Raw genomic sequence first — 27298 nt, forward strand, 5'->3', positions numbered from 1 at the left:
TAAGCTGTTCTGTCGGCTGACATGCTCCTCTGTGTGAGTGTCACAGGTTCACGGGGCACACCTGCCTGCAGTGACCAACGATGTCATGGAGCTGCTGAGACTCCCCTGAGGACCCCAGTCACCCTGAGTAGATGAGGCTACACCCCAAAACACTGTCAACAAGAGTACACCATCTCTTTTGAGAAAACACAGAACAACATTAAATACTGAATTTGGAGGGCAGGAACAGATCAGAAATGCTGAAAATTTTGGAATCTCTGTTCCAAATGTTGGCTTGTACTAGAAGCCCAAGCACATCTGTTGGATTTACACAGCTTCAATTCCTTGATAAATGCATAGTTTGAGAAGCTGGTCACAAGTGCAGATGTCAATTCTGGTAATACCCAGTATATTCTTGTCAAACAACCAAGCAGTACCCCAAAGCCAAGTGCTTAAGAAGTCCATGTCTGAGACGCTTCTGAAGCACAGGACGGTAAGAGGCATCACTGCTGACTGCAGCCAGGTGATCCAACAGATAAGGCTTAAACGGCGGCCTGCCCGCCTGCCCGCCTGCCCGCCCGCCCGCGGCTGACATTGTCATTCCACTGGAAATTAAGGCAGAATGGTAAGAGGCATTAAGATACACAGGCATTTGTTATATAAATCTCTCCTTCTTGTAAGAGCTTCAAAGTTTTCGCATTAAAATGTGAAAAGTAAATAAACAAATGGTTAAAAGCCACCTTGCTGTGGCAGAAGTCTCCATTTGTAGGTCAGAATGCTTTCATAGAAGTGCCAGCATGCGTAGATAAACTCAAGGCTCATTAGTAGTTCACTTTCAAAAGCTTTGGCTCCTCAGACAAATGGCCAGGTCCATGCTTAGAAATGAATCTCTGACTGTGCTGGAGTGAATTTGCGAATTTAAGTTTTATATTCCCCCAATCTACTTTCCCCCTAGTCTATTACTATCAATCAACTCCTTAAATAGTCAAAAAGAAAACTATGCACCTACATGTGTTGGGTACACTCATTTCATGCTGCACCTCAATCTCTTTATAACACTGTTATGTACATGGTTATGTACATGCTTATGTACATGGTAATGCTTTCTCAAGACATTAGCCTTTTAAACGTGTCCTGTTCTCATGTCCCTAGTTAACAGGTCCTTCCTCAATCACACCAATGAGAGAGCAGTAAATTGGTTAGAGGAGTCCATTTTGAGGAAGTACTGAGGAATCAGGCTGACTACTTCCTCCTCCGCCCACCTTGAGGGGAAGGAGGGCCTACAGGCCCGAGCATAGAGCCCTTAACTGAGCACTCCTCTCACCCCAGGGCTTACTTGAAACTGCAGAACTGCTCACAGCTCTCTGAAGCATACTTTGTCTCTCTCTGTTCCTTTCCCAGGCACCACTGATGTCTGAGCTCATGGAAAGGCACTCAGTTGTGACAGCTGTAACTTTCTTTAAATGCCAATAAATCTGAGCCAGAAACCCAGCAAAATTGGCTAAAGAGATGATTCGTCTTTACCAGAGAACCACAAAGATAACCAAACAACAACACAGGAAATGTGAGCTCAAAAGGAACACAGATAGTTTCGATAAAATCACCATTTTTTACAGATACTGCCATTTAAGTCAGATATCCCCATGAATAGACTGCTTTGCTGAAGAAAGCCCTACTTTGTAACGGACAGTATGGGAACCTGCCATCTTTAAAGACTCGTTACATAATGACCCGTAAACAAGAAGTAATGCCTTAACTACTATAGCCGTCGTGATTAACATAAAAACCATGAAAACTAAAAGTGCTTCATCACTAGGCCTTACACTTTAAATAATAAGGAGAAGCATGCTAAATATAATTTTAATGACTAATTCTCAGTAGTAGAAATGTTTAAAAATGTTAAATCTGAAATTTAATATAATTTAATATAAACAGTTAAGCTCTATTTTAAAAGATGGCTATTTGTGGCTAAAATCAGAAAATAAAATGAGTGACTATAAAATTTATTCTGTTATTATTTAAAATCCTTCTTGAATTTTTTTTAACTCAAATGAATTTACTTGTGGTCACAAAAGTTTCTTTTTCTTCTTCAGTCCCAAGGTGTGCACTTTGAAAATATGTTATCTATTGTTATGGAACTATGATTTGGAGAATAAACTGTAAAAAGAAACAGTTAATCCTTTCAAAATGTTACTGTAACAAAGCATTTTCCTTAAAGCGTCTAGTGACAGAAAGAACAAATGCTCCAGTGCTGGAAGCTGTATCAGTCTGTGGAAGCTTCTTAGTCACTGGCGCTCCTGTGTGAAGTCATGCAGGAACCAGAGCCATGCGCATGCATCTCATACCTTTGGTCTTGAAGGAGAAGTTGCAGTAAGTGCAATGGTAGGGGCGAACATCAGTGTGGGTTCGGATGTGCTTCTTTAACATACTGGGTTTCTTACAACGGATTCCACATTCTTCACAAATGTACTTTCCTCTGCCCCTGCCTCGGACATATACATAGTCCTCATTTGACTTGTACCTAATTTAAAGGAGAGAGAAAGAAAAAGAACAGGGAAATTGGACACTATGTCTTTGAGAAAATACTGATTAAAATTCAACCTAGAAAACACAACCTTTAGACACAAATCTCCAATGGCTTTATGCACATTTAAGACAGAGAAGATCCCTAGTTTCTTCGTCATGCCTAAAGCTCTGACAGCTAATTCTACTCATAGCCATTCAATTTGAAGTTTAATTCTTAAATAGGTCCACAATTTTAGATCCCAGTTTGAAAGGCTTTTCATTGCTAAATTCAATCACACTGACTGGAAAGCCTGAACTACTCCCAAGCCTTGCCTGACATTGGCTTTTTAGCTTCTTCTTTCATAATCCCGGACACTGGCTCCTACAGCGTCTTGTACCAAAACAGAAGGACAGCAAAAGGCAGCCAGCGCACCCCACTAAGAGAGACTTCCAGCCAGGCGGTGCTGCATGTGCCTGTGGAAGCCAGGCTGACTCTCAAGCTAGTCGCAAAGGCCTACAGGATTCACAGTTTTTCCTGGTCATCAAAGTAGAATTACTTAACAGAATGCTAAGACATGTTGTTGAAAAGATTTTGTTAGAAAAAACAAAAACTAAAACAAAAACCTTTTAAATAAAAGCATCTCTGGCAGGTCTTCATTCGCACGACAGCAAATGTACATTTAAAAGGCGAGTTTAAATGTACATTTAAGAATAAAATATGTACTTGCCCTCCATCAAATATTTTAATTCTTCTTGGTTCATTTTTGATTAAGGAATTTTCTTTATCTTGCTCACTGTTAATTTCAGAGTCATCTTTATTGCTGAATTCAACTATTGTGGCCTTTTGATTACCTAATGCTCTCTGAAAGGGAAAAACAAAAAGAGAAACTAATTTCATTAAACTGGAAACAAACACTATAATGTTGTACTAGCAATTAACAAAGCACAGACAAGTGGTTAGCTCAATGAACTGGCATCCACAGAGGTGGCAGATAAGACCACCTGCTCTCTTTCCTCCAGTCCCCACCACCGTCCCTGATGCCTCAGGCGAACCGGTCACCTTTCCTGGGAGTCCAGGAACTTAAAGGAAATCCTTCTCTAACAGATTGAATAGTCTCTATGTTTTACTGGCTAACTGTGCCGTACTTTAGCTCTATTTCTTAAAGAATTATTTCCTTGAAGAAAGAACAATAGTTTCAGGTCCTCGAAGACACCACCAACGCCACCAAGGTGAAGCAGAAGCCTCACCTTGCCCTCCCCTATTGCTTTGAAGCAGAACATAGTTTCTCTCTCTAGAATAGTTTTCAAAACTCCAATATTGGTTAGCATAAAAAGTTAGGTCAAGTCAAACTAAGAGTTGGGGTTGACAATGATAAAATCTTTGGGAAAAGGTAACAGAATGAGAAAGCATACATAGCTCTCTTAGAGTGAATACTGCCTTATAGCTGTATCAAGATTTTATGGGACTATCCACTTGGTCAAAGCCAAGTGTCACTAGCAAAGACTCGAACTCCTTCCAGTGCCTCCACATGGGGCACAAGAAGAGGTCCTTTCCTACAGTGGGACTCAACCAACCCAAGTGACTTCCTGAGACCAGAGAATGTGCACCATGGAAGGTGTGACTGTGTCCACTGGACAAGGACTGGAAGCCCAGCCATGGCTACAGTGTATAAGTAAAGGCTGCGGGCCGCTTCCACAGACGGGAGGAGGGTGATTTCTGACCTGCCTGCCTGTTCCCTTCCAGTCCCTAGGAGGCAAGACAGCCAGACTCCCCACACGGAACACACACACTTTCCTGGAGCAGACTTGACTACTTAACGATGGCCTTGTTTACTTCCTTTCCAAAATCAAACTCAACTTTATCATTTTAAGGGACATGGGTAGCATTTAAGAGATGGAACCTAGAACCTGCAGATGTTAGGCAAGCTCTTACTCCAAGAGCATGCCTCAGCCCTCATCTCCCCGTATCTTCTGCTCACTTTGCTACCATCAAATCTGGCTTCTACTTGCTAAAGACATCAGGGAGTTAAACGCCTCAAATCTGCATTTCAGCAGCCCCAGTGTGCTTGCCTACTCCATGACATCATGTGTATATGGTTGGTCCTCTGCTTCTGTTTTCACAGTATACTGTCTTCCTACTCCTTTCCATTTTGGATCACGGATTTATTCCCATATGGGTTATATACAACAGTCTGCAGTGCCCAGTCCTCCTGAGCCACTTGTTCATGGATTCAAGTCTCCAGTGACGAAATGTGTAGAGCCAAGACTCCACTCACTTGTATGGCAGCACTAACCTTAACAACTGGATCAGACCTTCTGAGTCGTGCTTGCTACCATAGTTTTCTGGGCTCTCCTCCTTCGAGGAAGAGTTTCTTTCTGTTTCCCAAGGAGGCTCCTCCATCCTCTCTCCATTCTCCTCCCTCTGAGCAGTCTCAGTCATTCCTGCATACTGACAGACCTTGGATAGACCTTCTACCTGCAGCCCTCTCCTGATTGGTGAAGCTGAGTACACAGCCCCAGTACTGCCAGGGCCTCTTCCATGGCACTGGGTACTTGCACTCAGTACTTAGGCTTTTTAACTTTCTCCTTGGGTTCTAGGGATGGAAGGGAATATCTTCCACACGCTCAACACTGAGGTACATGTGCAATCTGGGAGATCCATGCTCACAGGAAAATTGGGGATATAAACCAAGATCTCCTTATGTTCTCACGGGGAGGCACAGCCCAGCCAAGGTTCTAATTTAGGGTTTCTGGGAGCTGGGAAGTTAAAAGCAACAAGATCCCCATGTCGCTGGATGCCCCTTCCTTTCCTGACATGGGTTCTTCATCACCACATCCAGACTTTGTCATTGTTTTGCCAACTTTAAACTCCTTATAAAACCTCCTGTCCTGCCAGAGTTCCTGCAGTATTTTCTTATTTTCACAGGATTTAAAGATCTACTGATTTAAAGAAAATTCATTTATCTAAATATCTCTTGTTGCTCTTATCATCGGCTCTGCTGACCACCACCTTGGAGTGACTTCCCATATCCAAAACTACACACTACGGCCATGCTCGAGCCAGGCAGACCTCCACTGCAATGCTAGCACCACAGTATTTCATGTGCTTGTGAACTGCACACGTCAAGGAGGTCATCAATAATTCCGAATGACCAGAGCCTAACATAATGCCCTTGTTTATTTGATTGCTTAAATGATTTCCCCCAGTTTATACAGCCAACAAATCTAAAGAGAATTCCACAAATTACTCCAAATTACAATGTCATGACCTTAAATTATCCCATAAATCTTGATCAAATCAGCTACTAAGGGAACGAGCTCTTTCATTTATCTTTCTGTCAGTAACCCGTGACTCTCAGAGGTGCTCAGAATTTTGCAATGGGCATGGCAGGGGCAGAGCACCCTTCAGGAGGCACAGGACAAATCTCCTGATTCTCTGGATAGTACACAACAGAATACAGTCATCTCTGGAAATCTGCATCTTGGCTTTCCCAAGTTAGCCTTGGGAGACTGTAGCCATGGTCTTCTCTCAGCTAAGAACTCCTCAGTGAAGAGAAGAATCTAAGTGCTAACTCCCTGAGTAAAGTCAGCTGAAAGGAAAAGCACGAACAAACCAACAATCAGTGCCCTGCAGAAGTTATTGCTTGCAAAATATTTAGACAGAATCCCTGCCAGAATTGTAGGTGACTCTTCCCAGTGGGACTGCTGGGGACAGTGTCAACTCCCATCTAATAATCACATAGTACAACTTGTCACTCACAATTAAAATACTTATTGTAAGCAAGACACTTAAAGGTGTTGAGACCTGTTGAAACTAATTTGCACAAACAACATTTGAAGATAAATTATATCTCAAGTACCTTGCTTAAGTTGTTTTTCCACTTGCTTGAATAGACCACTAAATCTGACTTTGAATGGGTGGTTATTGCTTGGCAATACAGTGACTTTCCTGTCTTCTGTTTAGAATTCAGAAGAGAAAGAGCAACTTTTGTGGGCAAACCGAGTGGATTGGGGTTACTGGGGCTCACTGTCCACCCCGCATAGGCTGACGTTTTCTGGTCACTCTGAGCCAAGGGCAATGACTTCTGTCTCAGCAGGTAACACCATGTAAAGCTAGTTGCAGTCTTGAGGCTGGGGAAAGATGGCTGCTGAGTGTCTGAGCTGCTCAACACTGAGAGACCAGGGATTGGAGGCTGCCTTTGCCCTTGGATGACTTTGTTCTCTTCATTTTGAACCCCTGATGACCCCTTTTCCTGGTTGTCGTCTCTAGATTTCAAAGGCAAAACACAGGCACTTTCCAATGGGATGTGTGAATTTCCCACTGTAGGAGTCAGTGACGTGGACAACTTGGTATTTTTAAACTCCTGGAATTCACTGACATGGTCTGGGACTGCAAACATAGAGTGTCTGGATGACAGACTATCGGTTGATAAAACCTGAGTTGAGTCAGCATTCCTGCTGCTCTTCCCAGAGGCAGAACCAGGGTCCTGCTCTAGTGCCGTTCCTTCCAGGGGTTCCACAGTGCAGAGCTGCCGTACCAGCACTGGCTTCTTCTGCTTATGGCCCTCATTAGCTCTTGAGCTTGGCAGCTCCAATGGTCTAATGTTTGTGCTACAAACAGCTCCGTTCTCATCTTTAGCCCGTTTCTGATGCTTTTCCATGGCAATGTCTAAACTGTTTGCTGGGGAAAGCATCCTTTTACTCGAGGCTGAGGATTCTTGTTGTGGGGAGAGTCTACCAGCAGACACTTTCTGAACTGTCGCCGAGGATTCTGAAACTGGAGCGTTTTGGCCCATCTCTGAGAGAACAGTTTTGCACGCAAGATCCTTCTCCGGTGTTGGCAATGCATTCTGGAGATAGTTCTGTGATTTTGGCATGGGATTTTGTTCTTCACTGACTGGCACTATACTTTGATTAGTTTGGCAAATTGGCGTGTTGGACAGATCGTGGGTCACTAAGATCTGCGGCAGAGATGTGACAGTAGAGAGACAGTACACTGGGACATCCCTCGGCTGGAGCACAGGCAGCACAAAGGAAGGCAATCGCTTCTGCACCTGATCACTCGGTAGCCCAAGCTCCAGCGATGGCAGAGGGTAGGATTTAGACACAGGATCGACTGCTTTGGCTGACAGTGCTACTGAGGCTGTGCAGGGATCGGCTGCAGTTTGATCCGGAAGAACTGGATTAGGTAAAGAATGCAAAGGACTAGAAGAGCAACCCCGGCCTGACGTGAATGCTTGACACTGAAGCTGGTACTTGGGAGCAAAGCTACCGTCGCCTGTAGAAGACGTACCTGCAGGGGGAGGTGCGCCTGGCTTGCCACCCTGCACAGACACTGGCAGAGGCAGTGGTGTGTTTTGGTGACTAAGGGGCATGTTGGTTTTATTTAATAAATGGGCACCAAAAAGTTGTTGAGGAGGAAAGGTGTCAGTAGAGCTACAACTTGACATTTCTGCCTGTAAATCCTTAGCCAGGGCCTGGGAGGGCACAGTGTGTGCAGGAAGGTCAGCAGAAGCCACATCAGGAGGCCTCAGGGCCTGCAGTGGGATTGCATTCACACCAGGGAGAACAATAGTCTGGAGAGCTGATACACTGCCAGGAGACAGGGGGCTATCCGAAGCTATGTTCAAAGATATCTGCCGGGTCAGGGGACCTCGCCTCCTTTCTAGAAGGGGCACATGCCCAGTGCCCCCAACACCAGATGGGGAGTTGGAGGGCTGAGGCTCAACAAGTGCTGGCACCACATGGGAAGGAGCAATGCTCCCGCAGTCGAATGACTTACTTCGGAAATCAGAGACCTCCATCAGTGTGGGCACGCAACTGATCTGCTCGGATGCCGCCCGCCTCATCTCCCTGTGACTCCCAGGGACAGTCAGTGTGTTTGAACCCAGCGGAATAAAAAGAAACTCAGCTTTGCTTGGAAAGTCAGTTTTGGGGGACAGCTCTACTTTAGAAATGTCTTCTACATCTAGGGAGGCGGAGAAGCTGGATGCATGGGACAAGCTGCTTTCTCTGCTGAGACTCCGGGAGAGCGTGGACTCGAAGCTTGACTCGGTTGAGGAGTGCTCTATCTCAGCCAGCCGGAGCCTTTTCTTTTTGGGTGGCAGCTTCTCTGTCGGCAGCTTTGATAAGGTCTCACTGCGCTGAGGCCAAGTAAATTTCTCTGACTTTTCTTCGTCATGACTCTGGGCTTCTAGGTCCCGGTCTGGCTCTTCAGTGACCAGAATTTCTGGGACCTGGATGTTGTGCTGCCGGACAAGTCTCAAGGGCTGCCCTAACACAAAGCGCTCACTGGGAATCTTTCTAGCACTTTCCCGTGGCAGTGCTATCTGATGTGTGGCATCCCGAGGTGGGTGACCTTCCTCTGGGGGCATCCCTATCACTTTCAGGGCCCCAGGCATCCCAGCTCTGCCTAATTCCTGTAAAGAGAAGGCGGTGCCTCCTTCCAAGGGCTCCAGCTTGTCGAATGAACTGGGCCTGCTCAGGGAGTTGGTGTGCTGGATGACTGAGATGCCACCCGCTTGTCTCTGCACCTCGATCCTGTCCTGAGTTGCGGAATTCAGCTGCTGTTCAACCACGGGGCATTGCTTCAGGGGCAAGGCCTGTTCAGGGACCCTGGCCACAAGCTGAACAGGCGAGCTCTGCAGCTGGACGCCCCTGTGTGCCTGGTCACCTGCTGTGGCAGGGGCTTGTTTGGACGGACTGGGAGCAGACCCTGGAACTGGCTGCAGCTGGAGGGCTTCTGCGCTTTCTGGGGACCGCCCGCTCTCCCGAGGCTGCAGGTCCTCATCATCGCCTACGCTTTTCATTTTCCTCCTCTTTCTTATCTGGGGTGTCTGCTCCCACACAGCCGTGGGAGCGGCAACTCTGTAGTGGAGAACCTGGGGTTGCACCCCACCAGGTGCCAGGCCGTGCTCAGGCTCTCTCGCAGCCACCTTCGTTTTGGGCCCATGTAACTCTGAACAGTAAAATTTCTTATGATTCTCGAAATTCTCCAGTTTCCGGTACCTGTTTCGACAGGTTTCACACTCAAACATGGTCCCTCGTCCTTGATGTGACTTCTTCTTCTCTAGGTGAGGGGTGTTCGCTGCTTTGCTCTGCACTGGCCCAGGCTCACTGGAGGCTGGGCACCCTTGACAGCTCTCATCCACAGACTGCCCAGAGCCCAGAACGTGATTCTCACTGGCCGTCGAGTCTTCCACTGCCGCCTGTCTGACCAGGGGACGGTGATGTCCACTTGGGGGCATGGATGGGTTGGGTCCCGACACAAAGACATCATCATAGAAGGTGCCAATTTTATCATCAAATGACTGGCTTCCTCTCAGAGGGGGAGGGGGAGGAATTATGTTTGCAGGGACTGCTGAATATCCCGTGGTTGGCATGGAGTTACTTCTCGTGATAGGCAGACAGTCCAGGGAAGGGACAGACAGGAGGAACACCTGCTTTGACTTCTCGGTCGGGGTGAATGGGGACTTTGGTATATCAGAGCTGGAACTTGTTCTCCGTCCCATTGGCTTCAGGTCGAACTGGAAAGAATCTTTGAATATGTATGACTTGGGGGAGTCGATGCTTCCCCGTCTAGAAAGCGAGGTTCTCCGGGGCTTCACGCTATCCAGTTGCTTATCATCAACCAAGGCTTCATTGTCTGAGATCAGCTTGGAAATCCTTTCCTCCAGAGTTTTGGTTGCCAAGGGTGGGCGCATCTGGCCTGCTACAACTGATGACTTCTCTCCGGGGGCCAAAGCAGCAGGTGCTGGAGCGCTGATTCGAGGCCCTGCGGGCCCACTGTTCTTAGCTGGGTCTGGGTCTGTGGTGGGAAAAGTTCTGGCAAACGGAGTTGGAGGACTCATGGCTTGATCAGCACTTTCAGAACGTGAAAAGTAGCCAGAATCTGTACTTCCTAAGCTCCGTGGGCTCAGAAGCAGCTTTCCCTGCTGTTCCTGGGGGTCGTCTGTGGCCTGCTGCCTTTGGAGCTGCGCATGAGCTGCTCCACTGTGAGGCTCTGGCTTCCCTTCTGACAGAGTCACATCCCCTTTCTGATGGCACGTCTCATCTGTCTCTAGGGATGACACACCAGCTGAATGTGACAGTCTGCTTGCAGCATGAAGGTCCTTCTGGCTCTGTGTGCTAGGGAGTTCAGGCTTGGGACTGGCCACCTGCACACTGTCAGTTTTTAAGGGGGACATGCTTACTGGGTGGACCACAACTTTTGGTAACTCTGTCAGGGCTTGTGACTCTGAAGGTCTGTCCTGTGAAGAGAAGCCACTGACCACATGATCTGCACGGCTTGCAATCGATTTGGGTAAAGCTTCGGGATCTGATGGCATCTTCATTATTTGCACAGGCTGAAGGTCCCTGACACTTGGGTCATTCTGTCTCCCATCTCCAGGCCCCTCTTCATCACTCTCCCCACTGTCTTCAATATCCGAATGGACACTAAGTGCTTTGGGGCACTCTTGGGACAAGAACAAACCACCAGCCTCTGGTTGTAAGACAAGACCCAGTTTGATAGTGTGTGCGTGGGATTTCTTGTGCTTATACAGATTACTTTTAGTCTTAAACGAAAACCCACAAGTCACACAGGGGTAGGGCCGCTCTCCAGTGTGGGAGCGGATATGCTTTAAAAGCACGCTGGGCTTTGCACATGCCCTATTGCAATACTCACAGATATATTTGCCTTGTTTTTTGGGCTTTTGATCTCGCAGAAGAAGATTGCACATTTGTTCAACACTTTGACTGACAACAGAAGCAACATGGGTTGAGCTATAAATTGGCCCTGGGGGTGACTGTGTGGAAGTGGCAGGGCTTACTGAGGAAGGTGACACAGAATCCATTTGCTGGTGTGGAGGAGTGACCTGAGTTCGACTGGAGGGAGAAGCGAGACCTACAGTGGATGTCATTGCTATATTATAGATCGGCTCAAGTTTGGTGTTCTCATGGGTGTGCGGGTTCGTCAGTGATCCTGCTAAGCCCAGATGCCCCGGAAGCTGCGGATTCTGTTGGCCAGGTTTGGGAACAAGGTGGTCGTATTGGCTGTGCAGGTGAGAGACACGCTGAGCTGCCACTTGCTCACTCTTCTGAGTGGAGGCCACAGGTACTGGGTATGAGGTACACGGAGAACACTGCGATTCGGCAACCAACTCTGGAGACGCAGGATTGGGGGCATCTAAGGAGCTGTTCTTTAACTTAGAAGGGGATCTGACAGTTCTATTTGGTCTCGGTTTCTCTGTCTTAACTGCACAAGACGAGCCCTTTTGTGACAAGGTGCTCAATTCTGGCTCCATTGCTTTCAGTAAGACATCGAACGCGGTGCTTGTGTAGGAGGGGGGTGTGGTGCTACAGCACGGAGAGCTACATTCACTATTGTCAGTCCTGGTTTTACTGGAGGAGGAGCTGGAGTCCCGCTGTCCATCAAGGCCGCTGAGCCTGGCTGGGTCTGAGCCCTCAGACCTCCATCTCCGCAGTTCTGACCTGTGGTGGGGAGATGAGGCTTTTTTGGGGGAGACCGAATCTCCAGATTCTGAGGCCTCAACAGTCATCCCCGGTGTTTCTCCATTTTGCTTGGTAAATTGCCTCCCCTGTTTAACAGGGACACAGTTGTGTTTCTTGTGAGACTCCGGTGCGCTCTGGAGAGCACTGAACAACGGCTCTTCTGTGTTCTGCTTGTGTTTTGTCTGAAGAGGATTTCTCAGGGGGGATTTCGGTATTTTTTTCAGGTGATTCTCGGCAACAATCTTTTTTCGTTTCACACCTTTAAGAGACTCAGAAGCTCCTTTAACACCAGCCTCTAAGATTTCTGTAAGACAAAGAAGGACATTGGTTGGTAAAATTGTGCATGTCATAATTGTTTAAAAACTAAGATTAATATCAAAAGGGTGAGGAGCTTCCTTTAACAAAGCTGTGTCCTGACACTGTGGACATTTTAAGAAGATTTGCAATCCAATTCCATAGAAACACTAATATTGAGATCATGCCGAGCTCTTCTGGACCCAGGAGGAACCTAGGTCATAGAACTACATCTTTCACAAGTGGATAATCTTCCCCCCGGTGCTCATCCAACTGCGGACTCTACTCACACCACACTCTGAGAAAGGCTGGCCAAGGAGAGACAACTGCACCTTCCTAGAGGGGTGACTGACTACCACGTTCACTGACTTTATGGACCGCTCCCCAGCCTCTGTCCAAAGGATGCTGATATTTGTATTAAGGCTCCCATACAGTAATAACACAGGAGTGAGATACCTTTCCCGGTCCTGACAGCGTGGCCAGGGGGATCAGGAAGTGTTGTGACCACAGAGATTACATCAATGAACAGAAAGTTACAAAAATAAAGAAACACTCATTTGTGGTTTCTCGCCTAAAACACGAAGTCCTAAGATTGTGATAGTTCTTGGTTAAATCACCAATGTAATAGAACAAAAACATCCACTACAAACACTTCTCTGCATTTATGATGAATAAGAAGTGAAGTAGACATAAAGAGCTAGACATACAAGTAAAAACCACTACAATAAAGAAAACACTGACCTCCTTTTTAGCTGCTTTGGAAGCAAATCAGCTTAAACATCATGGACTGTCCACAGACTACTATGTACTGAAGTAAGGATTATTTGCCATTATTCTGTCTGTTTTGATTTGTTGCTTCCTTGGGCTTATACACAGAAATTATTCCTCTATACATCACTTATTTTAGAAAAGCCAAATATTTTAATTCATTACTTTCACATGGCTGCCACAATGTACATATATGAAATTCATACTGGACCAAAACATTACACTGTAATAATCACTTGGCTTTGATGATGATGCAAATTTACAGAAAATGTTCTATTCCTTTTGTGGCAGGCGTGTCCAAGCTCTTGTAGATACTCTCAGTAAAAGGAAGATACTGGCTCCACTGGACACCTTTCCTTCCCAAGGGCAGAATGGGAAGGCAGGGGCATCCATCAAGCCCTGCAGTGAAGTATCTCAGAAGTACTGGCTTTTTTCTAGAGTGGTGCAGAGAAAGCCTTTTGTATCTTCCAGTCACTCTTTCATGGCTTCCCCTCATGATACACACAACTTGTTCGTGTCGTGATTTGTTCACGGCACTCTCTTAAGCTATCAAACAAGGGCAACAAACTGAGAGTCAATGATCAACCTAAGTGGGTAGATCCCCCCCCACACACACACACACTTTCCAAAAGCCAGGAGGTGAGCTGTCACAAAAGAGGAAACCATTAGATGACAAAAATAACTCTAAAGGCAAGGATGAGAAGTCACTTTGTGGCCTGGTCTGTGGACCTGAAATCCTGCCTCCACACCGAGTCTTACCAAAGACCCGAGGGGTACATATGCTAATCTTACTATTTCACGAACTTTCCAGAATGAGCTGTTTTTAAATTGCTCATAGTTTTTAAAGTAAGATCTTGCTGTGTAGCCCAGGCTGTCCTGAACTTGGGATCTTACTGCCTCTGCCTCCTGAGTGCTGGGATTACTGATTTAGGCACCATGCCAGACTCTTTTCTTGTTGTTTTAATTAAATGGTGCCTGCCATTACAAAGAACCACTCTGTAGGAGAACACTCAACATTATGTTGTTTTAAGTTAAAGTAATACATTTTTGGCTTTTTACAGATGAAAACCTGGCTGTAAAGTGCAGGTGGTCTTTAATCTAGCACCCAGGAGGAAATATGTGCCTGAGGCCATCTTGGGCCACACTCTGACATTTGAGAAAATAAGACAATGTCTAAATATTTCTACTTATTTATGATATTTCTGGGAAAAAAAACCCTATAGTTAAGGATTAGAAAAATATTGTGAGCTACATGTTCTGACTTCCATACACCCTGGCCCTCTATAACTTGCCATTACATTTCATACATGTCATTACATATGTAAAGTTTTTTATTGTCAATTCTTCACGTGTAACTTTAATTTTAGTATAGTGTAGTGTGTGTGTACACCTGCATCATATGCCTATGTGTGGGTGGACCTGTGTCATAGGCCCATGGTTCTGTGCACATCTGTATAATATACTGATGTGTCTGAGTACATCTGCCTATGTGTGAGTGCACCTGTGCTGTATGCCTGTGTGTGTGTGTGTGTGTGCACCTGTGCTGTCTGCCTATGTGTGTGTGTGAGTGCGCCTGTGCTGTATGCCTACATGTGTACTTGTGTTGTGCACCTATGCATGTGGATGTGTATGGTACCCCTGTATGTTCTATGTCTATGTGTATGGGTATGCCCATAGGAACAATCTGAAGACAAGAGCTTGCAGTGACTGTGTCTTCCTCTACTCCTCTCCACCATAATTTTTAAGGCAAGGTTTTTCACTGAACCCAGATCTTATTTTTGAGCTATATTAGTGAGCTGACAAATCTCCAGGACCCTCCTTTTTTTGCCCTCCAGAAAGTGATCCTCCTGCCTCAGCCTCTTGAGTGTGAGATTATAGGTATGTGTCCCCAAACCTGACTCTATTTGCATCTGAGTACCTAATAAACACTTCTTCCCTTCAAAGCATTGCCTTCTCCTTTGCCTTCTGGCAGCTTAGTCTACTTAGTAAAACTTTTCTTCTAATGTATCTCCCAGCATACTTTCTTACACATTTTTCTTTGGGGACAGATTCGTTTCTTTAATGCCAACCACTCCTTATGAGTCGCCCTCACTGCTTTGACTTCTCTTCCTTTTCTTTGATTTCTTCTGTTTGGTTTTTCTGTAATCCCATAATGCTTTCCCTTTACACCAACAATCCCATTCTCAAACTAGTAAACTCTAAACTGCTTTGATTCATTCTCATTTCATCCCATTTCATTCTCTGAAGCTCAAGTTCTTGTTATAATAATATTTATGATGCCAACTACAGCACATACGGTCACACTCGGTTTCCACTATATTGTTTTCTATCTTTCATGTTCTCCCCGTCTCTCTCTGGCTGTGGAGATGGAGGGGCAGTCCAGTCACTCAGGGACACATGCCTGGCCTTTTTTCAAGCAGCACTCATTCCTTTTTGATCCTGCCAGATCTCTATCATAGGAGCTTGGAAGGGGACAAGGTGACAGTGCTGCTACTGACAGGGCAGGAGGGAGATTTCTCAGAGTGAGGGGTTGAGTGTGCTTGGAGGGGCACAGAGAGATTCCTTCAGGGCTGTCAGACTGAAAAGTGATGGCAGTACGCTTAACAGAGGCAGAGCACAAAGCCCAAGAACAGTTTCCAAAAGTTCTACAGAGGTTTCCTGGCTTTACATGGGAGCCCTGAGCTAGTTGGAGAGTGGAGTAGGGGGTCCCTTCACTTGGCATTCCACAGAACCCACCCAACATACGTATATGTGCGGACTGTGAACCGCAGGTGGAAACTCAGGACAAGTCATTTTCAGTAGGAAAATGGTTAGGCCGATTATAGCAGTGCCAGTTACCATAACATTACAGAACCATTTAAAACAATTACTACGATTACACAGCAATCTGAAGATTGTGATACATGAAGTATACAGGCACTTTCTTTTCTGTCCCTAGAGAAAGGTCTGGGCTAAGAGGCCGAAATGTGGGAATACATAGTGAGAGCTGTTTTTGTAAAAGTAAATAAATGACCAGCCAAAGAAAACATGTTGTGGAGAGAAAGAGAGGCCTGGATAATTGCTATATTTAAGGCTGAGCTAGGAGCAGGAAGAAACAAGGTAGGGACTGGAAAGAAGCAATGAATCCTGTGACAGAAGAGCCTGGGCACCTGGCTTACAAGTTCACACCAAAGCTCCTGTGGCCGAGGGCGTTAAACATACATGGTCGCACGAAGGAGAGTAACCGGCTTGTGGCCATGGGAATGGGGAGGATGGCCTCATGTCTGAAAACAAGGTCAGTGGGATCCAGGAGTCAAATCCATCTCCACCATGGGGAAATGTGGGAGGAAGCGTGAGCTCAGGGGCCAGCTAAGCCGGAACTTCCCGGGAAGCTGGACATGAAGGGGAAAGCCCAGATGTCTGAGGGTGAGGGCTGAGGGTGCGTGCAGACAGGAAGCTCCCCTCAGTAGAGAGGAGGAGACTGCAGCCACAAGACAGAGAACTAGGCAATCAAATGCATGGCGAGGAGGCACAATCAGGAAGCTCGGGAAGAGCTGACCACTGGGGATGAAGACAGGGCAGGGTGGCTTTACGGGGACAGTAGCACATCTCTGACTCACTCCTGCGTAGGGAGCAGAAGGAAGCGCTTTCGAGTCAAGGGGGTTTCATGAACATGGTGTTTACAACAGAAAACAGAAACCGTGTTTACAACACACACGGGGACCGAGTGCAAGCCGTGCTGCACACAGACCAGCAGACCAGGAGCACATGGTAAAGGCATTCTGCCGCAGCAGGTCCTCGGCCCTGAGTTTACAAGGCAGCAGAGGTGGGGATTGGCACAGCAGGGACAGGAAGCCACAGCAGCTCACTGCCAAGCTCTTCCTTCCCTCCAGGAATATGATCCAGAAATACATAATCAAGTAATGTTAGTGTGGTGTTGGCTGCTTAAATCTCACCCAGCTTCCACCGTCCATCTACTCCATTCTTACAGAACTGAAAGAAAACTAAACTCTCAGCCCCGAACTTTGTATTGGGAAGTAATTCAGAATTCAACAGCAAAGGCAAACCCAGAATAGAGACACAGCCCAGTTAGGAAGCCGCTTAGCATGCAGGCATGGAGTCTGAATCCCCAGAAGCCACACTCAGGAAAAGAGAAGGGGGTAGGAGAGGAGGGAAGAAGAGCACAGGGGAGGGGAGGGGACAGTGTGACAGTGCATGTCGGTCATCTTAGCACCAGGGAAGTGGAGGCAGGAGAATTCCTGGGCTAGTCGGCTAGCCTTGCAGAATCATGCATGAGCTCCATGTTTGGTGTGTAAACAAATAAAAAAAAAAAAAACTGTCTCAGAAAACAAGAATGATCCAGGAAGAAAGCCAATGTCAGTGCCTGCCCTCAGTGCATACATGCAATGCACACACATGAACACATACATCCATCTACAACCCTCCCATACATACGAAGGCAAAACAAAGACCAAATGAGGAAATGACAGCAGACTTCCCTGTCAGCTCAGCTGTTACCCCAATTCTATGCTCGGGAATGAGCTCTGAAAGTGGGGGGGGGGGGGGTGCGGGGAAAGAATCCTAAGAGGCTGGCATTGCTGCACTGTCCACCGCCTTCAAGATGCGCTCATGATGCTGTGTTTTCCACATGGCCATGTGGAAAGCAAAACAATGGCCAGCAAATGTGACACCTGGACCTGGACCTCCATGTGCGCAGGTTTCCTTCGGTTAGTGACGCTGTGTAAGTCTGCTGAGGTCATGGACTCTGGAATGAGGAAATTAACAAACTTCACAGCAGTCTTTGGCTAACCAGCCGTCAGGTGAGACACTCTGCTCTAAGATGTGATCTGCCCCTGCTCGCTTCAAAGCTGCAAATGAGCTGGTGTATGCCTGAACTTGTGAAAGTCCAGGGTAGACCTTGACCCAGAGTGTACTCACACTCAGAGGCCCAGAGTCCTGACCCCAAGGCAACTGTGCTCTGAGGTGGAACTTTGGAAAGTTAGCCGGATCGATCATGAGGACTCAGACTTCTTTTAGGGGACTGACCAACTAATGGGTTCATAATCAGATGCATCACTATGGAAAAGTCTTCACGAAGAGAGGTCCCTGGCCTTTCTGTTCCTCTGTGTCAGGTTGTCAGGAGGTGAACAGTGTCTCCAAGATGCTCTGCTTTGCCTCCTGCTCAAAGGCTTGGAACTGGATCAAGAGACTGAACCTGAACTGACAGTCTCGGGTATTTTGTTACAGCAAGCCAAGCTGACTTAGACAGCAGGTGCTTAGCATATGCAAACTTCTAGGTTCAACTTACTACACTCCAAAATAAAGAAGAAATAATTGAGCACAAGGGAAGAGATGAGTGAGTGACTGGAGAAAGAAACGCTGATCTGATGGTTGCAGTGCTCTGAAGAATCTGATCTGACGGCTGCAGTGCTCTGGAGTTTAGCCACAATACCTAATGCTGCCAATAGACTACGCAAGCAAGGAAACAGATTATCCTCAGCACCTCTAGAAGGAAACAGCCCAACACCTTGGTAGAGGCCACGCTGCCATCCACAGGAGGTGTAGCTCCATGGCAGAGTGAATACTCAAGATTCAGGGCGCTGGGTTCAATGCCCTACATCACACACATTAGTAAGTGAAAATAAAAATGAACTGTCTAGAGCAATAGAAGCAGTGTATCAGATAATGCTTGTGAAAAGCATTATCGTTAAGTGCATACACCATGTCTTCTAGCCACAACAAAATTCAACTAGAAATAAATAAAATACACGGAAAATCCCCAGCTGTATGAAAATTAAGCAACACAATTCTAACTAGCTAAAGAGGAAAAAGAAGTCAGCAGGGAAACCAGAAAAATCAAAACAGAACTTGCAAACTGGGAAACAGTGATGAATATTTGCTTCATGCCAATGCTACGTGCAACCACAATGCCACGCCCCACCACGATGCCATGCATGGCCACAATGTCATTCACCATGGCACAGAAGCAAAGACTAGGTGCAAGAAGTGCAAGACTAGGCCAAGAAGACTTCTGCCAGAATCACTGCTGTTTTTAATCATTTCTTGAGAGCAACCGACTTACGCGATAAGTCAGAAATGGATGATAAGAATAAACAGTATTTTGTGGGGACAGTCATCTAAAGGGACCCAGTGAAATGGTCAAAAGTCATGAGTGGTACCCTACCATAGTTACAAACATCCATATTTTTGTTTATACCAAGGCTGGTAGAAAATATAACAGAAAATGCTTTATTTACAACAGAAACCTAAACACTGATAAAAGCAAATTTTATAGCAAGTAATAAAAATGTGCAGAAAATACAACAGACTTGTGGAATGATGGGCCTGGAACATGGAAAGTGGGGTAGGTGATGAGGGCTGGGGTGTGTACAAGCTCAGACATACCAGTCTCAGGGGCTGGCACACCATGCCTCCGGTAGCCATTAACACTGTGACGGTGCCAAGACAATTCTTTTAAAATTTCTGTATTTTATAAAATTTAAGGGAAAAAAATCTGTTTTAAAATATGACAAACCATAATGTTTATTCAGAAAAATAAACCAGATTAGACAATGGAGGTCTGCAAAGAACTGTAAGGACAGCCACTGCTGCGACACAGTGACTAAAACAGGACCCCACCCCCACAAGATTAGATCAGCAGTGGAAGAGAAACTTATAAAGGTTTAATATGTTATAAACGCAGAGTTCAAAACCTTAGAAAATGGATGGAACCGTTCTCAATATAAGACTCTGATTTCATATACAGGATGATAAAATAAATGTAGGTTATGAGCAAACAGTGTAAAAATAAACTCAAAGGTTCAATATAAAAATAAAACCAGAGACACAGCTAGAAAACCACAGGTAAATTCTTGGTTTATCTTATGCTGGAAATATATTAATTTTCTAAAAACAAAAAACAAAAAACAAAAAAACCAAAGTGATTGAAATACATTAAACTAAAGTCTCTGGGCATACAAATCTGTGTAAATATACACAAAGTGGAAAAAAAAAAAAAACCCTGGAACATGTGCCTGTGGCAGATGAAAGATTGATATAGTAATATAAACATTTTCATGTGGTTTTGCTAGTAATGGAAAATTACTAATCCAGACCTGCTTTGGGAACACACATTATCAGCCTGTAGGTAATGAAGCACTAGAAAGAAAAAGAAGTTATCAAATCAAGATCCCTGAGGGATTAAAGATCCCCAAATTAAAACACCAGTGTCCTCTCCCCCAGGACAGGCCGGCATGTTCAGAAAGAGAGTTAGGCTGTGGAACCCAGGCTGTCTGAACACAGCAGAAAGAAGCCGCAGACTAGGTGCTCTCCCCATGGCATGCACAGTGAGTCCCGAATGCTCTCCATCTAGGAACTCCAGGGTCTCCGTCATTTGCTGAAGTTCACTTTTCATGGGCACCAAAGTAACAGACCTCAAATTATTCAAGATCATACTAGATTGTTCTTTGCCCAGAGGCCTGGAAGAAGAAAATTAAAATCTCCAAGGGAAGATTTCAACTAAGCCTTCAAAATACTTCCATAGTTTTCAAATAAAATATCCAGTACCTGGTCAGAGATAACCAGGCACCTGAGAAGAGAATTCAGCACGAGAGAATCATTACTATCAGTGTAGCAGCACAAGCCAGTGTACCTGACCAAGTAAAGACTTGGTTTATGGGCTGGAGAGATGGCTCAGTGGTTAAGAGCACTGACTGCTCTTCCAGAGGTCCTGAGTTCAAATCCCAGCAACCACATGGTGGCTCACGACCATCTGTAATGGGATCCGGTGCCCTCTTCTGGTGTGTCTGAAGACAGCTACAATGTACTTATAGATAATAAATAAATCTTAAAAACAAAATGTGGTTTATGTTGGTGGAGAGGACTGAGGGTCTAGAGGAGAACTACCAGGGCTAACATTGACACTGTAGATGGAAAAGGCAAATAGAATCCAGTCGGCTTAGACTGCTCAACTCATCTAAGTCCACATAAGAACTGGAAAAGAGAACACGCTGAAGGACACGGCAGGAGACCGATGATGTCAGCTTCCGGAGTCGGTTATGAAACAAGGAAGAAACCACCCAAAACTCTCTGGGGATCCCTGACAGTGCAGGATAAACAATGGGCATCCTTTGTGAGATAGAAAAACTCTGGGAAACTACATATACATTTACAGTTTTAAAAGCACTTTATGAAACACAAGAAAGATAAACAGAATTTCAGCCGCTGTGCTTATGAGTGGAAAACTGCAAAAGTCAAAGACGAATTCTTATGAGAAAAGCATCGTGATCATCATTTTGAAAACCCAGATTGCTTTCATAGGATCAACAGCTTATTGTGTTATACACGCGATATTATGGAGTGCCCGAGAGGAAATGAACTCCCTCGCTAGATTTCCACTGACCAACCCAGTGAGACTTCTTCAGACAAAGGTGAAGTAGATACTGCCTAAAAGATGACACTTTATAGAATTTGTCGCAACAGACATATATTAGTAGAGAAACTCAACACAACAAATTCTAATAGAGAAATTAGCACAATAGACGTGGACAGAAAAAGTCAACACAACGGTCACTGATAAAGAAATTTAATACAACAGGCATCAAGAGAGAAACCCCACACAACAATAGAGAAATTTAACATAACAGACGACATAGGAACAGGGAAGTTCAATATGATAGGCACACACTAACAGAGAAATTCAACATTGTTCTTTAAGAGAAAGCAAAGTTCCAGAGAGGAAACTCACGGGTGGCCCTCCAAGATGACAAGACTACATATCTACAAACTGAATGTGAAGTCCTCCAAAGGCCCTGCTCCCTGCTCGGCACTGGGTGGCAGTATAGACTCTGAGGACATAAGTCTTAGGTCTTTGGGGATGTGGGCACTCAGCTTCTCAGCCGCAACTATGAGAGCAGGCTCCTCTGCTCCGCACGACCACCATGATGTGCCTCCCCAAGGCTGAGAACCAGCCCCGCCAATTTCCTTCTCCTCATGTTTATTAGCTATGGCAGTCTCTCATTCGGACAACTTAGACCACCCGCATGAAGCTTTATCAAGTACAAGGAACCCACGCAGGGCAACAGCAGGTCAGTCAAAAGTGATTGAGTGGGCATGCCCAGAGGAGAGAGGTAACGGGGGCTCAGTAGCTGTGCCTGTGTTAGCATCTCACTCTCCTGTTGCTCACCACATCCCTAAATGCTGTACCCTAACAATACATATACTGGCTGCCGCTCTATCTAGCTACCTTTTAAAGATATTGCACAGAGGAGAGCAGGTAGAGCCTAGTGCTGGTTCTAATTCTTTCATAAGCACCAAAGCCAAAGTTACACGACTCAGTCCCTCAGCACAAGTTCTCCGACTGCTGCAACAAGGCTAACCAAGCAGGCAGCAGAAGATCAGCCACAACTGAGAGCAAGCGCTGTGATAAGACTCTATCTCCTGCTCTTCTAACATGCTCGCATTTTTAATAAGGAGCCATGCGAACTAGAAATGCAACAGGTAAAGCTGATGTGGCGGTGCACAGCTTGTAATACCAGTACTTTGGAGACAGAGCCTGGTGAACCTCTGTGAGTTTGAGGCCAGCCTGATCTACATAGCAAGTTCCAAGCCAGCCTGGGCTAGTGAGACTCTTTTTCAAAAAAAAAGAAAAGAAAAAAGAAGGGGGGCTAGAGAGATGAGTCTGAAGTTAAGTGCATTCCCTGCTCCTCGGAGCTTACTCATCAGGTGGGGCACACGTAGCTCTGTCTCTAAAAGATCCAGTGCCTTCGTCAGAAACCTGTGAGTTCTCACCCACATGGCACACATACACACAGACGGGTGACTTAAAAGGAAACAATAAGAGGTCTAAGCCAAAATATTCTGATGTGTTTTGGTAGGTTCATAAAATGCAGTTATAGGAAGCCCGCTCTTCCTTTGATTAAAACACGAACTATATAAAAAATTAAGTTGCATCTCCCTGTCCTAAAAGTCTCTTCCACAGGTGCTTTTGGTTGTCCCGCTTTCATGAGAAAGATTCGAAGACCTTAGTGATGCCTTTAAGAAAGTCCAAAGCTTCCTACACTTCATGTTTACTTTCGTCCAACTCCAAGATTCTGTCACATCTGGCTGACATGAGATGATCATTTTCCCAAGCAGTGGGTGGTGTGTGCTCAAGACCACTCTCAGTGACACTCTGGAAGCCTCGAAGCCAGAGCCTTTGGTAGTCTGACATCTACCATGGCAGGGGATGTCCACTAACTGGACAAATGCTAAATATTGTTTGATCCCTGACTTTCAGTGGTTTACCAGCATAATGCTGGCCCTTAGTCACTAGAAAAGTTATAAACTGTATATAACATATAACACTGTCTATTACAAAGGTAGAAAAATGTGGAAATTCCTTCTTACTTGAAATATGGAATCTTCACTTCAGGGTTTCACTGCCTGATAAAAAGATGCTGACATTACAATATTAAATACAACAAGAAGAGTGTCTTGAGGACAGCAATTTGCAGCTGTCCACAGACTCTATAAGAGGTTAAAAGAATGAAGGGTTTTGTTACTGAGACAAACAGCAATGGCTTGTATCCATCGCTGTGCTGGATAATTGAAGACCCTAAAGGAAACAACTTGCTTCAAATAAGCAATCTAGGTTACACGTACCAGGAGAGATGAATAGCGACCTAACTACACTTGAGACCTGAAAGCAATAGTGCACACTGTTTCCAAGGCCTGCCTGTTAGGAAAAGGACCCGTCTTCTCCCACTCCCCACCTGGCCTTGTTGACCCAGCAACAGCCGACTTCCCTATCCACAGGTGCCCTGGGCACTGGGACCACAGCGGAGTCAAGCCGGGGCATTACAGAAGGTGCCATGGCCGGGTAGGTGGGAGGGGGCCACAAGGAGAGGGGTGCAGAACAGGAGCATAGAGACCTGAGTGTCACCTTGTGGAGTTCTGTCATGACCGGAGAAGGGTCTGCTAAGCAGCTCCACAGTGGCTAAGCGCATGCTCAGTGGAGGGCCTGATACTCCATGTGCCACAAACTGACACTGCCACACCCTCTTAACTCGGGGTGAGGACAGTGTGAAGGAAACCGAACTCTTGCAGTCTCATCCCCCACAGAACACAGAACTTATCTATAGCTTTGCTCTCCCTAGTTTCAGCTGTAACCACCACTTGAAAACATTACATAAAAAATTCTAGAAATAAAGTTTCCAATGACCTTTGGTGACAGTACCTTGTTATTAGGACTCTTTTGTTGTCGGATGATGTTAGTTTCTTCTACTGACCATTACAGTAATGAAGACATGGAAAATCACAGCAAATAAGAGACTGACCCAGCAATGGACTCTGAAGCTGGGGGATGACCACGCTGGGCTGTCTATAGCTTCCCTGAGTCCCCAGGCCCCCTCTTTCCTATCCCGGTCATTCACTCAACTACATCCGATGCTTCCCAATGTTTCCCTGAATGAAATAATTCCCTGTCAGAGCCTTGGTGGTCAGGTGAAAATCCCAAGTTCTCCTTCCAGTACACTACCTTTTGTTCTGCACAGCAGAACCTATGGGATGCTCTGGAGAGCAGGGCAGGGAAAGAGCGCTCTGGCTTGGCTGAAACGGTCCTTTACTTCCAAAGCATCTTGCTAGGTGCATTTTTCAAGTTTCCTTTCTGTACTTCTAGTTATTTATCTGACTTCAGTCCCTCTCTCTCCTTCATTCCTATTCTCAAATTCTTTCCCCTTGGGTTGTGTTCCTCACAGTTCTGCACTGGGCTGCTTTTTAGGGTGTGGTGGTTCCTGTTGTTGTTGCTGTTGTTGTTGTTGTTGTTGTTGTTGTTGTGTTGTTGTTGTTGCTTTTAAGGAGAGCACAAGAGCAGGTCCCTCTGGAAGGAAACAGGGTCTGGGCTTGCTGTTTTATTACCTGTTTTTGTAGAGGCTACTTTTGCAAAGCTAGAGAGAAGGATAAGTGACAACAGCAGCACACAATTTCTTTGAGTTGCTCTGTACCATTTATTTAAAAAATACTCTGGAAAGTGCCATCAAGCTCATTGTCTAAGAACAAAGCACAGGTGCCCTTCACTGGTCCAGGAATCCAGTGGGTGTGCAAGGTCTGCTGCTCTCTAGTCCTCAGGGATGCAGTCACAGTGCAGCTCAGGCCACCAGTCCTTAATTATGCTTGTCAAAAGGAAGCCGGAGCAATAAACACGTATGTAATAGAAGCTAAGACAAATAGGATTTTCAAACATTTTCCCTATATAATCAGAAGACATCTGCTAAGCAAACACAAGAGCACCGTGTCGTAGTGTAATTGGTAGTGACTTGTCGCAAGCTAAACAAAGTGACTACGCAATTTATACCCAGCAGCACTTGGCTGAATGAGACATGCTGCAAACTGCAAAGTGAATCTTTTAATGAATTACACTTCATGAAATTAACAACATGTTAGCTGCCTAAATCTCTAATTTAATTACCAGCTTGACAGATAGTCGGTGGCACCCTTAGAAAAGGGTGAGGAGGAACAGGAGAGACGGTTCAGCAGCTAGGAGCACTGGCTGCTCTTCTAGAGAAACTGTTTGATTCCTAGAACCTAATGGCAGCTCACAACTGTTCGTAACTCTAGTTCCAGGGACACAGCATCCTCTTCTGATTTCTGCAGGCATGCTGTGTACTGACTTACATGCAGGCGACACACACACACACACACACGCACACGCACACGCACACGCACACGCACACAATTAAAAATTAAAACAAAAACCACTTACGGATCTTTTACCTCCTGTATTTTATACTAAGTTCGGGGTTTTATATTCTTAACACAGAGAGGACGGAGTAGTTAATGACACTTATTTTATACTGAAAGTGTCAAGAATGTGTTGTCCCTACCACCACACATCTCACCTGCACTAGTATGTGAAATTTGTCAGCTTCAAATCAAAAACTGCTGACAGAATTGACATATGATACCTTTAAAAGTCAGGCACAGAGAAACTAAGAGTAATATTACTATAACCCAAGATAACAGCATTGTATTGTATATAGGAGAACAGATCTCGAGCCTAAGTTTCCAATGTAAAATCTATGCAGGACACATGGGAAGGCTATGTGCAGTGCCCTTGTGAAGTCCCTATGCAGAGCACATGGGAAACTGGGAAGATTCTCTTTTCCATAAAAGTATGGCCACCTGCTGCTGTAGTCCTGGGGACAGTTAGTCAGGCAGGCTCCCAGACTGAACAGCTCTGTGGCAGTGCAGGCATGTGCACGTGGGCAAGGGCTGAGGATGAGCCTCAGGGCTCCCTTCCAGTTCAGACTTGTGCCTTTCTTTGAAGCTTTCAGACTGAGACAAAGAAGGCTGCTAGAAAATAAACATTTCTTGAAATGAGGGAACTAACAACTTCATAAGAAAACATGGTGGATTTGTGGTATTTAACACTATGAGAGTGGAATTTATAAACTGTTAAAGTAAATTCTCAAAAAACATGCTCACTAAAATTCATTTTTCCTAATAATTATTTATAAACCTGAAGACCATAAGTTTTCAGTAGCATACAGGTAGATGTGCATTAGTTTCAGTATAATACTAAAAATGACAAGCAGGCCCATCCTTTTAAGGAACTCTGGAGTCCAGAGATTTGTCTAAAATACTGCCCTAGTGTTTCTTTTATGAACGTGAATATTCAGCATGTAAACTGTTAAAGATGTTCTGATTTACAAACCCAAACTGAGTTTTTCAAATGTTTTTACTGTGTATACTTTCCTTAGAATGGTTTTAAAAAAAACCATTGTTATCTTACCATGAAGTGTATTAAAATTCTGTTTTAACTTAATGATAACCGCCTGACCTTTCCATTTAGCACCCAAATCCCTATCGCACACGAGGCCTCTGCCATCCTTGCTGATATGCTCGAGTTATCGTCGCTAGGATACTCAGCACGGTTTTTAAGGAGAGCACCGCTAACATTAAAGCATGCTCTCAGTCCAGATTAGCTATCACCTAAAAATGTGCTTAGAAAACAACTTGAAAATCAAGTCACCAGATGTTTACTACCTGGAAATTCCTTTATACTATAAATATCCTTAAAACACACACACACACACACACACACACACACACACACACACACACACACACACCATTTGGGGTGTGGGTAAGAAAGTCTAGTTTTCTTACTTCCATTCCACCTGGGGTCCAAGATCTATAATCATCTGTCTTCTGCCTGGCTGTCGCTCACTTCTGAGATTGCAACCTCGCCTCAACTCCCTGATTACTAAAGAACAGTCCGGTGTATAAAATTCGGGTCACGGTA

General features: G+C 45.3%; 1 protein-coding gene across 5 annotated transcripts in view; it reads right to left on the reverse strand.

Annotated features, from left to right (window-relative positions):
• Hivep1 (HIVEP zinc finger 1) overlaps window positions 1-27298 on the reverse strand; it is a 128568-nt gene that overhangs the window by 22316 nt on the left and 78954 nt on the right. For 2 of the 5 annotated variants that reach the window (XM_087589704.1, XM_087589703.1), the window contains exons 4-6: window positions 6345-12280; window positions 3213-3346; window positions 2325-2500 (exon numbers count right to left, since the gene is read on the reverse strand). In XM_087589704.1, the coding sequence (XP_087445830.1) occupies window positions 2325-2500; window positions 3213-3346; window positions 6345-12280 (6246 nt within the window). 5 annotated transcript variants of the gene reach the window in all.

The sequence above is a fragment of the Rattus norvegicus genome, chromosome 17 (genome assembly GCF_021556685.1).
Source record: "Rattus norvegicus strain SHRSP/BbbUtx chromosome 17, alternate assembly SHRSP_T2T, whole genome shotgun sequence".
NCBI classification, from domain to species: Eukaryota; Metazoa; Chordata; class Mammalia; order Rodentia; family Muridae; genus Rattus; species Rattus norvegicus.